General features: G+C 40.8%; 1 protein-coding gene across 6 annotated transcripts in view; it reads left to right on the forward strand.

Annotated features, from left to right (window-relative positions):
- The first annotated feature begins 4,011 nt into the window (after positions 1-4,011).
- Positions 4,012-15,032, forward strand: part of RPS6KA3 (ribosomal protein S6 kinase A3) — a 115,964-nt gene continuing 104,943 nt past the window's right edge. For 3 of the 6 annotated variants that reach the window (XM_053891771.1, XM_019431624.2, XM_019431626.2), the window contains exon 1: positions 4,379-4,477. Coding sequence is in view for 1 of the 6 variants with exons in the window: in XM_019431620.2 (XP_019287165.1) it covers positions 4,409-4,477 (69 nt within the window). In the remaining 5 variants the exon portion in view is untranslated. Of the gene's footprint in view, positions 4,034-4,081; positions 4,478-15,032 lie in introns of those variants that run through there. The other 3 variants (XM_053891772.1, XM_019431625.2, XM_019431620.2) reach the window with 3 other exon arrangements.

Below are 15,032 nucleotides of genomic sequence, written 5' to 3' on the forward strand. Positions count from 1 at the left end.
GCAAATATTTATTGAGCAACTACTATGTGCCAGACCCTTTTCTAGGCCAACAAGTTGAAGCTTAGAGACATAAAGGAACCTGCAGTTTGGGCCAAGGCCTGTCTTAGCTTTTATCATGATCCCATATTGCCTTACTGGGAAGAATGTTAAAGACGCATTTCAAGTATTTGTGTCATAGAATCCCCTTAGTTCTTTATAGAGCATATCAGCGTCTTTCATCATAGGCAACTCTAGAATCATTGAACTTTGTATCTTGAGGGGAACCTAGAGAAAATCCTTACATTTCCCAAAATTTGAATTCTCTCAACTAAAATGTTCAAATAGATGTAGAAATTCCTGTTGTCACTTAAGATGTGGGTCAATTAAGAAAATATTCTTGATATTTATTTGGGAACTTAAAAAAAACCCAAAATTTGCACACATGCAAGATATGTCACCATGTATTTTGTTTGATTATTATCTTACATGAGATAATTTGAACCTAAGTTTTCTTTCTTTCTCTCTGTAAAGAAATTGTTAAATAGTCTCTAGCAATTACTTTTTCTTTTTTTGTGAATAATAAACATGCTTCAGATAATGTAAAGGGAAAGGACTTTTCAGAGAGTTGACAGTGATTACACCTCATGGGTTTTCTATAGTAGTAACAAAACTATATGTAATAGAGCTGTGAATTCTGGATGTATATAAGGTAGAGATTGTGCCATGAGCCAGAGTTAGTCATCTTGTAACTTTTCCAGACTGATGGAACTCCATTTTTTGAACAAATGTTATTTTGTTAAGTAAATGCCCATTTAAACTTGTATACAAAGGTTGTAATTATAGCAGGAAATTGTTGGGGACAGAGGAAGTTAAATTTGGTTGTCTTGTCATACATCAGGAATGATTTCTTGGAAATCTAGTCCAGATTTTCGACCGAGGTTTGCTGTTTCCTTTTGCTGTAGCTTCAAGTAATAACTTTCCAATATTTCGGTTCTGACTGAGAGACTTATGCGGGGGGAGAGGGTGCATAGAATCAGCCCTTTGTGCTGGTTGTACACCAAGCAGCCCAAAAAGACAGTAGGATGTGAGGATATCACTTAACATTATATTAGGACATAAAAGGCTGAATGTGAAAGTTCTAAAGTAGTGTTGTCCTCTAGAACTATAACGCCATTCTTGACAAGTAAGCCCCATATATAAGTGTACGTTTTATAGTAGTCGTGTGAAAAAGTAAAAGAAACAGGTGAAATGAATTTTAATGAAATATTTTAACTCCATATTTTCAAAATATTGTTTCAACATGTAGTCAATATAAAAATTATTACTGAGCTACTTTACATTCTTTGTTTGTACTAAGTCTTTGAAGTCTGGTGTGAACTTTACACTTACAGCACATCTCATTTGCGACCAGCCAATCTTATTTTAAGTATTTCAAGAGCCCTGTGTGGCTAGTAGCTACCATATTAGCCTGCACAGGGTGATCTCTAGAGGCATCTATTCTTTGAATAACTACACTTAAGGCTTTTCCTCTCTTAAACAGGAAAGAAAAAAAAGTACTCCTGCTCAGGGTAATGTCAGCTTCTCTGTTCAAATAACTTTTTGCAGCCACCTACAAGCCCCCAGCCTCATTTGATTTTCCCAAATTCTCCCACCCCAATTCCCCAATTCTTGCACTTCTCTTGTATTTATAAAATAAATAAACAAAAACGGTTTGTTAACTGAAAGAAAAAATATCGCTTTTCTCTTCGGGCCAAAGGAAGGAGATTGGTGCTTTTTCTAAATCAATTCACAAATACTTATCAGGTACACAGCCCATTATTAACAGTCCATTTCATGCTTCATTCCTGCAATGTGACTACTGTTCACATTAACTTTGTTTTAGAAGTTATTCTTCTAGTTCTCAAGGTAAAAAGAATAAAAGTTGATACTGAAATCAACTTTTCAGTAAACAATTTGATTTTAAAAAGGCTGGTTCACCCTTACAGTGAATTATTCACACGGGGCTGTGTTAGGACACATAATTGTCTCCTTAAATAGGTATGATTTTATCAAAGCAAGAATGTTAGTTGGAATAATTGATCACTGTTTAGCGAGCTAATTTACCTTAAAACAACTAAACTGACCAACTTCTTTTCGCTATAAGTAATGGTAATGTGGCTTTGCAATGTAAATGAAAGACAAATTAGGCACTTCCTACGTAAATGCAAAACAATACACAACTCCTTATCCTGAAACTTCTGTGAATTGTTTTTACCGTCTGGAATTACGGAGTCGGTGCTACCAAAATTAGTTAAGTTTGGATTCAGACTGGATTTGCAGCACTTGAATCAAGCATGTTAGGGGAGGTGAAAATCACGAGCTAAATCCTCCCCACCCCCCAGACCACGTTGAGCCTACCCAGATGTTGCTCAACCCTGAGTTGTCCCCCTGAGTCCAAGGCTGCAAGACAGGGCGCGCAGCAAGGACTTCCGGCCTCAGGTTCCCTAAACAGATGGAGCCCCTTCAGGTGGCCACGAGGCTCCCGGGCCTCGAGCTTGTGCCAGAGGGCGCGCAGGCGAAGGCAGCAGAAAGATCCCAGCACCTGCCTCCCTCGGGCCCAGCGAGAAACCTTGCACCGCCCGCGCAGACCAGGCCAGCTAGGTGTGGGGCTCTAATCTCAACCTCACACCTGCGTTAGGGAGGAGGACGAGGGCTCTCCAGGTGTCTGGGTCCCGGGATGATGAAAGGGAGCTGTTAAAAGGCGTGCACCGGAAGCTCAGTGGGGGACGCGTTGTGGCCGCCGGGCGTGGGAGGACTGGGGCGCCTGGGCTGAGGCCGGAGGGGGTGAAGGCACTGGCCGGCCTGGAGATTTCCCTTTACTTTTTTTCCTTTTCCTTGTGGGGGTGGGGGGGTCGGGCAATGACCGGCGGCTGCAGTACCTTTCCACTCAGCCCGGGGACTTTTACGCAATTTTGCCCACGCGTACGGAGTTCGCAAGGCACCCGGCGCGGGGAACACGGGGTAGAACCCCCACCCCCACCCCCGGCGGGACTCCGTCCAGGAGCCCAGGCCTCTCCCCACAAACACTCCGTCCTCTTGGATTCCGTTGCCGTCTGGGGATTGGGTTTCCTTAACCCAGGGCTTCCCTATCTTAGGCCGGAGGAGGAGTTAGAGCCCCTCCCTCACTCTCCCTCCTCCACCCTTGGCCAGCCTGGTTTTTTAATCTAATCTTTTATTTAAAGTCAACAAGAGGAGCAGGAACCCCAGGCTCCTGCCAACAGTATATTTTAAAATAATTCCCCAACCTCTGCCGAGAGGAGCGGCCTCAAGAAACATCCTTGTTTTCTTCGTGCAGATTTAGGTATCAGGGAGTGGGGGACTTCCAGAGCTGAAGCTGATGATGCCTGAGGGCTCTGCAGACTTTGGGTGGGGGGCAACTCAAGCAAGACAAATACATTCCAAACATTAAAAATATAACAAGAGCCTCGATTTGGAGAGCCTTAAACCGAGAGCCAAACCTCCAGGGGGCTCCAGGGCACAAAGCCTTACGTGTCCCCGTCGTGGGGTGCGTTAAGGAGGGGGGGGGCAGGTGAATTCTCAGCGTGTGAGCCTGGATAGGGCGGGTCCTGGCCCATTAAAGGATGTGCCCATAGACATGACGTGCCCACAAATACCCATCGAGGAGTCAGACCGAAAAGACACCCCACGCTCCCTCCCCGGGTCCTTGGCACCGGACTGCGCTCACTGCACCTCGCCCATCTCTCTCCCCAGCTAGGCGGGGCCACTGTTTTCTACATCGCTAAGTATCCTTCGACCTGCTCGGTCCCTTGGCAGTTAAAAGCTTCTAGCCTTTCGCTCCTCTTGCCCTTTCCCTCTTCTTTCCCCCACCACCCGCCGACGCCTCCAGATCTCTCCGGCTCGCCCTTCCTGAAAGTAGGCGAGGCCCAGAATCTCCGGCTAGGGCGAGGAAGGAGGGAGGGGCAAAGCGCGGCGGCAGGGGGCGTGCCTTCTCAAGCCCCGCCCCCGGGTGCGCGCGGCGGTGGCGGCGGCGGCAGAGCCTCGCTTTGAGAGACAGGTATCGCTTAGGCGCCATGTTGTGAGCGGAAGTGGGGGAGCGCGCGGCCGCCGCTGTTCTGCTGGGAGCGGGCGCGGGAACCGGCGGGGGGGGCGGAGCTGTAGTCCCGGCGGCGGAAGGAGGAGAGGAAGAAAGGGGCGAGACCCGGTGCCCGGCAGCGGCGCGAGGCTCTCGCTTGGCGCGCGGACGTCGTCAGCCAGGCGCGCGGCGTTCGAGGCTCGGTGTCGGCGCCGAGCCCTCTCCCGGGCAGCCGGCGCTGGTGCTGCTGCTGCTGCCGCCGCTGCTGTCGTGGGGCTCGGGTGGCGACAGAGCGGGGCCGGCCGCGGGGCGGGCGGGGAGGGAGGAGGCGGTGAAGGCGGCGGGCCGGGGGGGAAGATGCCGCTGGCGCAGCTGGCGGACCCGTGGCAGAAGATGGCTGTGGAGAGCCCGTCCGACAGCGCTGAGGTGAGTGCAGCCCGGCGGTCGGGGGCTGGTGCGCCCCTCCCCTCGCCCCCGCCGGCCAGCTCCCCTCCCTGGAGCTGGCCACTTGGCCCCTTCCTCTGCGGCTCGCGTCTCCCCTTGGTCCGTGATTCCGGTTTGGGTAGTTGGGGTTGGTCTGTTTGCCCTTCTGTTCCACCCGCACCTCCCCTCCCTCGCTCGGGGGGCTGTGGTGTGGTGGCGCGTGGGGTTTGGAGTGGGCGCTGGGGCTTTGCAAGAAGCCGATTTTAATCAACTTTGCGTGGGGGGAGCGGGAAGCGGAGCGGGGGCCGGAGAGGAGTTGGGAAGTTTGGCCCTGCCTGGTTGGGCCCCCCCTGGATCCTGGTGACTCTGGGGTGTAAGGGAGGGGTATGGATTGGGTTCATTGGGGAGCAGGGACTCTCGAGTCCGGCCAGGGGAGAGAGTTGGTGCTTTGAGTCGGGCGCGCGGGGACTGGAAGGGCCCAAGGCAGGGCTGGCGACCTGTGGGGGTTTTGGTTAAGGGGTGCAAGACAGCCAAGGTTTTTGCCTTCCCCCAGTCTGTCTGCCGCAGCGGTTTCTGCTGGTGCAAAGGGGAAAGTGGAAGCCTGAGGTCCTTCCTCCTCCCCCATATCTGAGGTCACTGAGCTCAAGGACCCCGTCCCTAGGAGCTTTAACTCGAATTTCCTGTCCGTGGAGGTGAGAGGGTGATATTCAAGGCGATCAGCAGCCGCCGTAAAAGGCTTTCAGGTTTTCTTCGCCCGGGGTGACCGTCCCTGAGACACCCAACCGAGTGCCCAAAACCCAAACAGTGTACCCAAACACGGCAAAACAGAATTTCCCTGGACACAGCACAGCATCGAGCTTTTGCAGCCGCCCCTGTCCCAGAACCAACTCGGGGTCTGCGAAAATAATCCAGACGAGACCCACTCCTGGGCATCAGCGCTCCTCTCCGAAGTGGAAAATTAATTCCTGATGGTGGCTTGTCTGTGATTCTTCCTTCTTGACTTTTTGCTGTCTTCTGTCCCCGCAGCGGACTTTGGGGGATTACAGGATGATAGGCTGCGTGTGTGTAATAGTTAGTGAGTGACCCCATTTCTGGAAAGCATGACTGAAACGCGGGGGTGGAATGGGGCAGGCTCCGATGAGTGGTGTACTTGGCGGCAGCCGCTGCCCTGCCGGCCTCCGCAGTGTGAGAGGTGGATAGGGTTACCGGTTACGTCAGTAAGACCGAGGCTCAGTTTGATCTGAGATGCGGGACACTTGCATTCTCGGGTATAATGGAGGGGGAGGGGGATCAGTTCAAATCGCTTTTCAGTTTTTTTCCTAGTCACCTCCACTGCTGCTTAAAATGTTTACTTGCTCTCCCTAACGTGAGCAGAGTTGTAATACTGCTTACGACTGGTACTTAGTATTTTGTGACTTGGACCATATTTTTAAAATCTAAACTAAACCCTGCTCTTCAATAGAAAAGATCTTGAGATAAGTTACTGAATATTTTTTAAAGGAAATCACGTTTATAAGACTAGCAGAATTACATTTAAAATTATGTTAGCCCGTTTAATTCTATAGATGTTTTATGAGAAAATTGAATTTAGAACGTTTAATCATTCTTTGAATGGATAGTGTGAAAATCAGTATGCCAATAGGGTCTTTTCATTCATTTTTTCCTTAATATTTTTTTTTTTTGCGTTAAACAGTGTAGCTAAAAGGTTAATAACATGTTCTCAAAGCGCTGACCTTGTGAAAAGAAATCGAATTTGCTTTGAGCCTGATTGTTACATGCAAACGGTAACATTTGCAACTCATAATCAGTCCACATTTCTGCTTGGCACGTATCAATGTGTTAAAAAAATCATTTAAAATTCCACCTTATCCTTTTTCTACATAGCATACTTTTGGATAAGGAAGGCACAAAACTGACACTTAGTATATGCCAGATACTACATGCTATTTCATCTTATCCTTGCTATGACCCAACATAGTACGATTGTGGTCCTCATTATTACAGATTAAGAAACTGAATCTCAGAAGTTAAGGGCCCAAAGATTATAAATAGTAAACGGCAGAGCCATAATTCAAAGCCAGGTGCATGTAATTCATGTGCTTCGCTTTATATTAGCTGCTTCCAATCCTTTGTGGAAAAATTTAGGGTATAAATAAATAAGCCAGTAGTTAGAGGTCATGTATTTTTCAGAAACAGTTATGATATTATAAGCAATCTCACTTGTTAAAGCCTAGTTATTTCAGTTACTGTCATGGTCTCCAGAACCTGGCAGATAGGATTCCATAATTTGCCATGTTCAAAGAATCTTCTTGATATTTTGGCATGAGGTATGTCACACAGAGCTAGTGTTGCCTAGATTAATTTTAAAAAGATTTTTAAAAATTGACTGTAGATATTTTGCCTTTAGTTGTTCAGCTGTTTCAAGTAAATTACTTCTGCTACAACTTTGGAAATTGGAGCCAGTAAGGAAAAGGGTTGAGAATTTTCATTCAGAAGTCTAATATTGGATTTATTATTATGCCTACTATTATGCTATCTCCTCCTCAGTAAGGAGTACTTACCAGAGAGTAATTTTATTTTACCAGAATAAAATCGGTTTTTTGAAAGTCATTTATTTGAGTAAATACATCAAATTTTTTCTCTCCAGGCTGAAAGGTTTCAGGGTTGGTCTCTATAGGAATTTACATTTGTCACCTCATATCTCCTAGTAGACTGTGAAATCTTGTAAGCAGAGACTTTTTCCTCTGTATCCTCAGCACTTAACACAGTGCCTGGCACATATGTATTATGGACCCAGTAGATGACCACTGAATGAATTATGATGGTCAGGAATAGGGTGATTATCAATCTTCTTTCTGTTCTTATTTTAATCTTACATTGAAATATGAACAATCTTAAAAGACCTGAGTACCTCACCGACAGTACAGGCAGTTTCTTCATTCCTTTACATGGCCTTCCTGCTTTCAAACCTCACATGGGTTTCATGATGTTCAAAACAAAACAAAACAAAAAAAACCCTTGTGGTTAACTCAAACATGGGTCAGAACGTGATAGGCTAGAACTAGGCCAAATGTTTAAAGAAGCAAATTTAGGATAATAAAGGAAGTACTATGTAAGCAGTCAAGGTTGGTACAAGATTAAAAACAAAATAGCTTCCTAAGTAGTCCAGGTGAATTCACAACTCTTTAATGAGTTATTGAAAGATGCTAGTATGTTTTTGAGTATCTGACTGTTTAGGAGATGGGTATCAAGGACTGTGACTCTTCTGTAAATTCCTTGCCACCACTCTCAGAGATAACATTTACTGGATCATAAGCCTGACCTCAAGTGACACTTTTTCTCAGTTTTCAATAAAGGATAAATGATAGTAAATTTAAATAAGAACAGTTTTCCAAAATAATAAAACTAAGGTTATGTTTGCTTTATAGAAATGTGCTGTATAAAAATAGCCGCCTTGAATTCTTTTAAATAGCAAGTACCCATAATGAATTAAAATATTAACTACATAAATATTTTCTTTATAAAAAATTGAGACCCTTGTGTTAGAAACCATCTTCAGTGGATGTCCATCCATTTTTATCTTCAAAGATCATATTGGATTCTATAGTATTTCTACTATATTGATATTAGGTTTCTTATATTTTATGTGTAGGGAAAAACATTCTATTAAAGTATGATCATTGATTTTGAAAAAAAAAATGTTTCATTAAGTTTCTTTTCCTTTTCCTGTTTCATTTGTACCACCTTTCAGGGTTTTTTTCTTTCCCCCAAGTGAAGATCTGAGGACAGGACAGGTATTGTTACATGCCAACTGTTAGTAATAACTGTGACACATTACTGAACACTTCATTGTTTTCACTGATTATGATATAGGATGTCAGTTTTTGTTAAACTTAGGAAAGTTTGTTTTATTTTGACAGCTCTTCCTATACTAATTAGGTTGACCCAAAATGTGAAATTTATTTGGTACATTTAAGTTTTAACATAAAGAGATAAACTTAAAGAAACAAGTATAGGCAGACTTTGCCCTTTTTTTTAAATTTTTTTTTAACGTTTATTTATTTTTGAGACAGAGAGAGACAGAGCATGAACGGGGGAGGGTCAGAGAGAGGGAGACACAGAATCCGAAACAGGCTCCAGGCTCTGAGCTGTCAGCACAGAGCCCGACGCGGGGCTCGAACTCACGGACCCCGAGATCATGACCTGAGCCCAAGTCGGCCGCTTAACCGACTGAGCCACCCAGGCGCCCCAACTTTGCCTTTTTTTAAATATGTTTAGGAAATCACAATGAGTATATCCTATTTTTATATAAGGAGAGTGGCATAATCGGGATGTTCACTCTTGACCTAGGACATGATAATCAGTGAATTACAGATTGATCAAAAATGTAGCAGATGATTTATCAGAAGTCTGAATGGCAGAATTGTTGCAAAGATTTTTTAAAAATTTGTCACGTACTAAGAAGTTTATACCATTGTGATCATTAACAAGATTTGCTCTAGAGTTCCATGCTCAGGGACATGTGATATACCAGGCTGTGAATGTTGGGTGACGTGAAAGGCCCCAGTTTGCCAAGTGCAGACCAGATGCTTTAGACCCAGTGATTCAGATTACAGTGTACAACAGTGACATCTTGGTGGTCTCTTGGTAATGCATGAGTGTGATAGAGCTCAGCTGTTTATGTGTTTTGGTGGATAACAACTTTCAAAGCCTTGGGATACAATTGTGCAGACATATATATTATATATCTGATTCCCCAATTCACATAATAGAAAATACAAACAACTGTATTTTAATTCTTGGCATTAGATGTCTTCCCCTCCTGCACTTCAGAATTGACACAGTTTTCCATATCATTAATCTGGAACAGTTAGCAGAGCTCATATATTCCAGTTTGTCAGTTTAATACCAAATAACATAAAAGCAAAGATAAAATAACTATAAATTTTAATTGTTATGAAATATAGAGTTAAAAAACACAAATGTATGCATTTTATGAAGCAGATTTAGGATAAAATGTATCCATATAAGACACAAGTTTTTCATACATTTTATATATCAGTTGCTAGCAATTAAATATTTCAATTTTATTTATCTCCTTGAAATTGAGAAGGTACTTTATGAGATAATTTGAATGTATGGCAAAGTGTTAAAGAACTTAAGCTTTGGAGCCATACAGACCTGGTTTTGAGTCCTGGCTCTACCACTTAATAATTTAGTAATCTTATGCAAGTTGTTTAAGGTCTCTGTGCTGCAACATTCTAATGTGTAAAAAGAGGGATGAAATAATGCCTACCTCATAGGGTTGTGGTAAGAATTAAATGAAATGATAATATATGTAAGGTAGGTGGTTCAGTGCATGGTTTAAGTGTTTAATAAGTAATATAATGAATCCTGTCTCTAACCGAATTGTCTGAGGAAGTTCTCTGTTTTTCCTCTGGGGTGATTTTTTCAGAATCAAGTAGAGCAATTAAAAATGATTCGTTTGATCTGTTTAAACAGATCCATTATAATATCCGAATATAACTGTAAGGGTACGGTAAATGCAAATCTCTTGAATCTTGTCCCTTTTTGTATTGTTCCCCTCTTTGATATCTTCTTTAAAAGGGGAAAACAGATAAAGAACATTTGAAGAATATGTGTGGAAGAAGGAAGAAAGAAAAGTTCACATTTCAACATTGGTCAAATTGGAAGGCATCTCATAGTCCATGGCATACCATTGTTCAATTAGCAGTGTTTTTTTTTTTTTTCTGTAGTGATATAGAAGATAACAGTGTATCTTACACATGATAGTGTCTTATAATCGATGAAACCTGGTGTATCCTGGTTGTCAACTTCTTGAAGGAAGTATGTCCCTGAAGAAATGTATGAAGTCAATATATAGTCTCAAGAAGTAGAATTTTAACTTACTTTCTAAAACATATCAAAACAAAATGTACACACTTTTTATACTTTAGGATTGATTTTGTTAATTTCACTTTTTAGGGACAGAAATTAATATGGCACACCTCCCTCCTCATTACTCTAAATACATTTGTTTTGGTTATTTGAATATGCCATGAGGAACTGTTTTTTTCTGTCTAGAAATATAATACTTTGGATTTGGTCTGTTATGCGGTATTTGTACTTAAAGAACTTTATGTAGGGTATACAGCATTTTTAGTTGGGAAGTCTCTGGAAATAATGGTGTATCTGTGCCCCAGCAACCATCTCTGCCATCCAAAACCGAAAACATACAAACCAAAGGAGTGAGACCTAATCAAATGAATTTGGGAATTATAGAATTAAACAGGGTTTGACCAATGTCTTTACTGCATAACTTCATAGAACCTTGAAGATGATGTTATCTATGATGAATCTGCAAAAAGGATATAGCCTACAGCATTTGAGACTTGATGTCAGAACCCCTTTTTCATGAACCATATTGAAGTCTCAAAGGACACAAGTGCTTTGAAGGACAGTTTTGGACAGTCTGATAACTATAGTAACATGATCCAGTATTGCCTGCAAATGAGCTGTTATGTTTAATTGACTCTATCAAAGCTTTTTTCTTTAACTGTCAAGAGTTTTTGTTTGATTTTGGATTGAAATCTTGCAAATTAGATTGTAGAACAATTTTCCATCTTAATAGTGGGCTAAACATTTAAATATAATTTAAATAAAAGCTTAAGATAACTTAAACTTTTTTATTCCATGTTCTGAAAATTAATGGTCATATTCTACCATAATATCAAGCTAATTGCCCTCATTAAGTGGTTTCTATATTGACTTGCTCTGTAACTTATGTCTCAAATTCTTAATTCTTAAAAACTCTTTTTATCATTTGGCAACTTTATGCTGCCATCAACCTGCCTACCTCCCCCACTCTCCTTTTTAAATTAATTGCTTGTAATTTGCAGTTACTAGAAAACAGCTAAGGTTAATGATAATTTGATGCAGTCATTTTTAACTTGGGAACCTTGTTACACTTGCAGCTTACCAAATAATGTAAAATAACATCCTTACCCTTTTCATGATCTCTGTGTGTCGTATACACATACCTCTGGGATCGAGGGCATTTTGGACACATTACCTACTGATAAACAGTGTTTTATGCTTCAGCGTACACTGACTGAATGGCTCACTTCCTGGCATTGCCTGCTCTGCATATTTACCTTCCTCTCTGGAAGGTGTCAGCTAGAAAGGACTGTGAATAAGCTAAAGAGCAGGCAGCTATAAGATGGAAAGCTAGTCCTGCTGCCCCTCCTGGAGTTAGGTGTCCATGTTGTCTTTTGGAGATTTTTGTTGGGATTTTTTTTTTCATGAAATAGTGCTAGTTTCCTGACTATTAGCTACCCTACATTTATGTGTAAACCAAAAATGTTGTTACACTTCCTGTCATTCTTCTATTAGTATGAATAGAATTACAGCAGTAGCATAACTTAAATCAGATTTCCCTATCTTAACTAGTATATCCATGGTATCTTACATACCTTAAAAACTAATTAATGTTTGATCTACCATGTAAATTGACTTTTATAATCTTGATAATGATGGTCTCATCTTCAAACCTGACCTGGTCATCTAGATCTCTGTGAGCTTGCCTCTAATCCTGTGGTCCACAAAGCTTGTTACAGGAAACTTGGTTCTGTCATTTGATATGTGTTAGAAGTAGATGTCAGGTCTGAATAAGTCTGAAGCCAAAGATCACTTTGACATAATAGATTGCAGTGTATCTTACATACAGTGTTTTGGGAGAAAACTTGTCTCCAGAAATGTCATAGGACCTATGCTAAACACCTCTGTTACCCAAAACGTTATTTCAATTTTTCACTTTTAGGAGCTTGAAAACAATATAAAATAATTGAAAGATTCACTTAAAAACAAAACAAAACTTCTAGATCAGCATTGTTCGGTAGTCACTAGCCACATGTGGCTATTGAGCACTTGAAATGTAGTTAGTGTGGCTGAGGAACTGAATTTAAATTTAATTTGAATTTAAATAGTCGCATGTGGCTATTGGCTACCACATTGAACAGCACAGTTCTAGATTATGGGATTAGTACAAATCCAACTTTTTTTCTACACCAATGTTTTTCAGCCCTGCATTCTATTATTTGTTATTTTGAAATTAATAGGCTAAAGCTTTTTCTAAATGAAAACATATTTACTATGCTTTTTCAAATTATGTTTAATCAGCTTTGTCTTGTTCCTCGACTACCCTGAAGATTTTTTATAAACTCTACTACATGGTATATGCTCTTCAAATCACCATTCTGCACTTTCTACAGTTTAGCTAGTTTTACAGTGACCTTTATCATTGAAGTGATAACACCAAGCACTGGGGAAATTAAGCTATCAAAAAATGTTGCATTTTGTTCACTATACTGTGCTAATTAATACTAGAAAAGTGGATTGATACATCCCATAGATTAATGTTTACTGGATGCCCTCTCTGAATGGACACTGTCTATATCAACTTGAATGAGGTAGATCTAATTCTTCTCAACCTACAGATGAGGAAAGGAAGCCTAGAAAGGTTAACTAAGCTGCTCTTGGTTGCACAACTAGTAAGTAGAGAAGGCAGGATTCAAACCCAATTATCACAGGTTGCAAATTCCATTGACTTTCCACTAGACTACCCTGCTTGAGTTGAGAACGGCATGTAGGTGAGTGACTTGTTCAAGATGAAATCTCCTATAGGGAGAAAGGTTCTAGGTGGTTTACATGAGAAGATATTTCTATGGGAAAGTATAGGTAGAGTTAGAAAAGTGAAATGGGTATTACTCTCCAAATATACTATGGGTTAAATAGGCTTTTGTGAGCTGGCCTGAGAAACAGTGTGACATTGTACAGGAAAATGTTTTGGTATTTCTAAACAGCTGTCTTACAAATGAACATTTGAAATAAAAACTACAGTATTTGGAAAAGGAGGGGCTGCCCAGATGTTAATTATCAGCTCTTCACATAGAAGTCCCTAGGTGTATGCTCAGGGAACTGTGCTCTGTTTTTGAATTGCCACTTATTAAATCATTGTCTCCTTATACTTGCATCTTTTCAGAAAAGTGTATTTGACACTCCCTCAAAGTATCAGAAAATAGGATATGATTCAGTCTGAAAAAGTTACCATCTATCTTGCTACAGTATAAGAAAAGGAAATTAAAGAAATTTTGCATAATCATTGGCAGGTTTTTTCCTTTGTGTGGGTTTTTTTTTTTTTTTTTTTTACCTGTTAGGTTAAATAGCCCTAATTAAATTTTTTAAAAATTGTGATATGATTTACATACCACAAAATTCACTCTTGTAAAGTATACAATTCAGTGGATTTTAGTGTACTCACAAGGTTCTGCAACCAGTAATTCCAGAACATTTTCATCACCCCAGAAATAAGTCCATGCTCATTAGATGTCAGTCCCTATTCCTTCTTGTCCCCATTCCTAGCAACCAGTAATCTACTTTCTCTATAGATTTGCTTCTCCTGGACACTTCGTATTAATGGAATCATATAATATGTACCTTTGTGTCTCACATCATTTAGCAATATTTTCAAAATGCATCCATGTTAGAGCATATATCAATGCTTCATTTTTGGGGGGCTGAGTAATGCTCTGCTCTGTGGATATACCACATTTTGTTTATCCACTTCTCAGTTCAGGGACACTGGGGTTGTTTCCACTTGTTGGCTATGGTGAATAATGCTGCTGTGAACATTCTGTACATACATTTTTTCAATTTTCTTGGATATATATCTAGGAGTGGAATTGCTTGGTCATATGTTAAGTCTATAATGTTTTAAATAACTGACAAATTGTTTTCCAACTTGCTTGAACCATTTTACATTGCCAACAGCAGTGTGTGAAAGTTCCAGTTTCTCCACATTCTCACCAACACTTGTTACTTTCTTTTTCATTATAACCATCGTAGTATGCAATAAGTGGGATCTCATTGTGGTTTTTATTTGCATTTTCCTAATAACTAAGAATGTTAAGGATCTTTTCACCTGCTTATCATCTACTTGTGTACATAATTGTGCTTATTTTTTACTGATTTGGAGACTTAAATGGAGTGTTTGCTCTAATGCTGTTAATCCTTATCTATGCTTTGTTGTATACAGATCTTCCTCAATTTAAATTGGGTTATGTTGCATCATAAGTTGAAAATATCATAAGTTGGAAATGCACTTAATACACGTAACATACCAAACGTCATAGCTTAGCCTAGCTTACCTTTAACATGCTCAGAACACTTACATTCACCTAGAGTTGGTCAAAATCATCTAACACAAAGCCTATTTTATAACAGTGTTGAACATCTCATTTAATTTATTGATTACTGAACTGAAAGTGAAAAACAATTATTTTAAGTGTACTGGTTGTTTATTCTCATGATCACATAGCCACCTGGGAGCCATTCCTTGCCACTCCCAGCATCATGAGAGAGTATTGTACCACATATTGCTAGCCCAGGAAAAGATAAAAATTCAAAGTGTGGTTTTTACTGAATGAAATTAAATACTCATTTTGCACCATTGTAAAGTTGAAAAATCAGAAGTCAAACCATCATAAGCCAGGGACTGTTT

This window comes from Panthera pardus, unplaced genomic scaffold (genome assembly GCF_024362965.1).
Source record: "Panthera pardus isolate Hobbes unplaced genomic scaffold, ASM2436296v1 HiC_scaffold_27, whole genome shotgun sequence".
NCBI classification, from domain to species: Eukaryota; Metazoa; Chordata; class Mammalia; order Carnivora; family Felidae; genus Panthera; species Panthera pardus.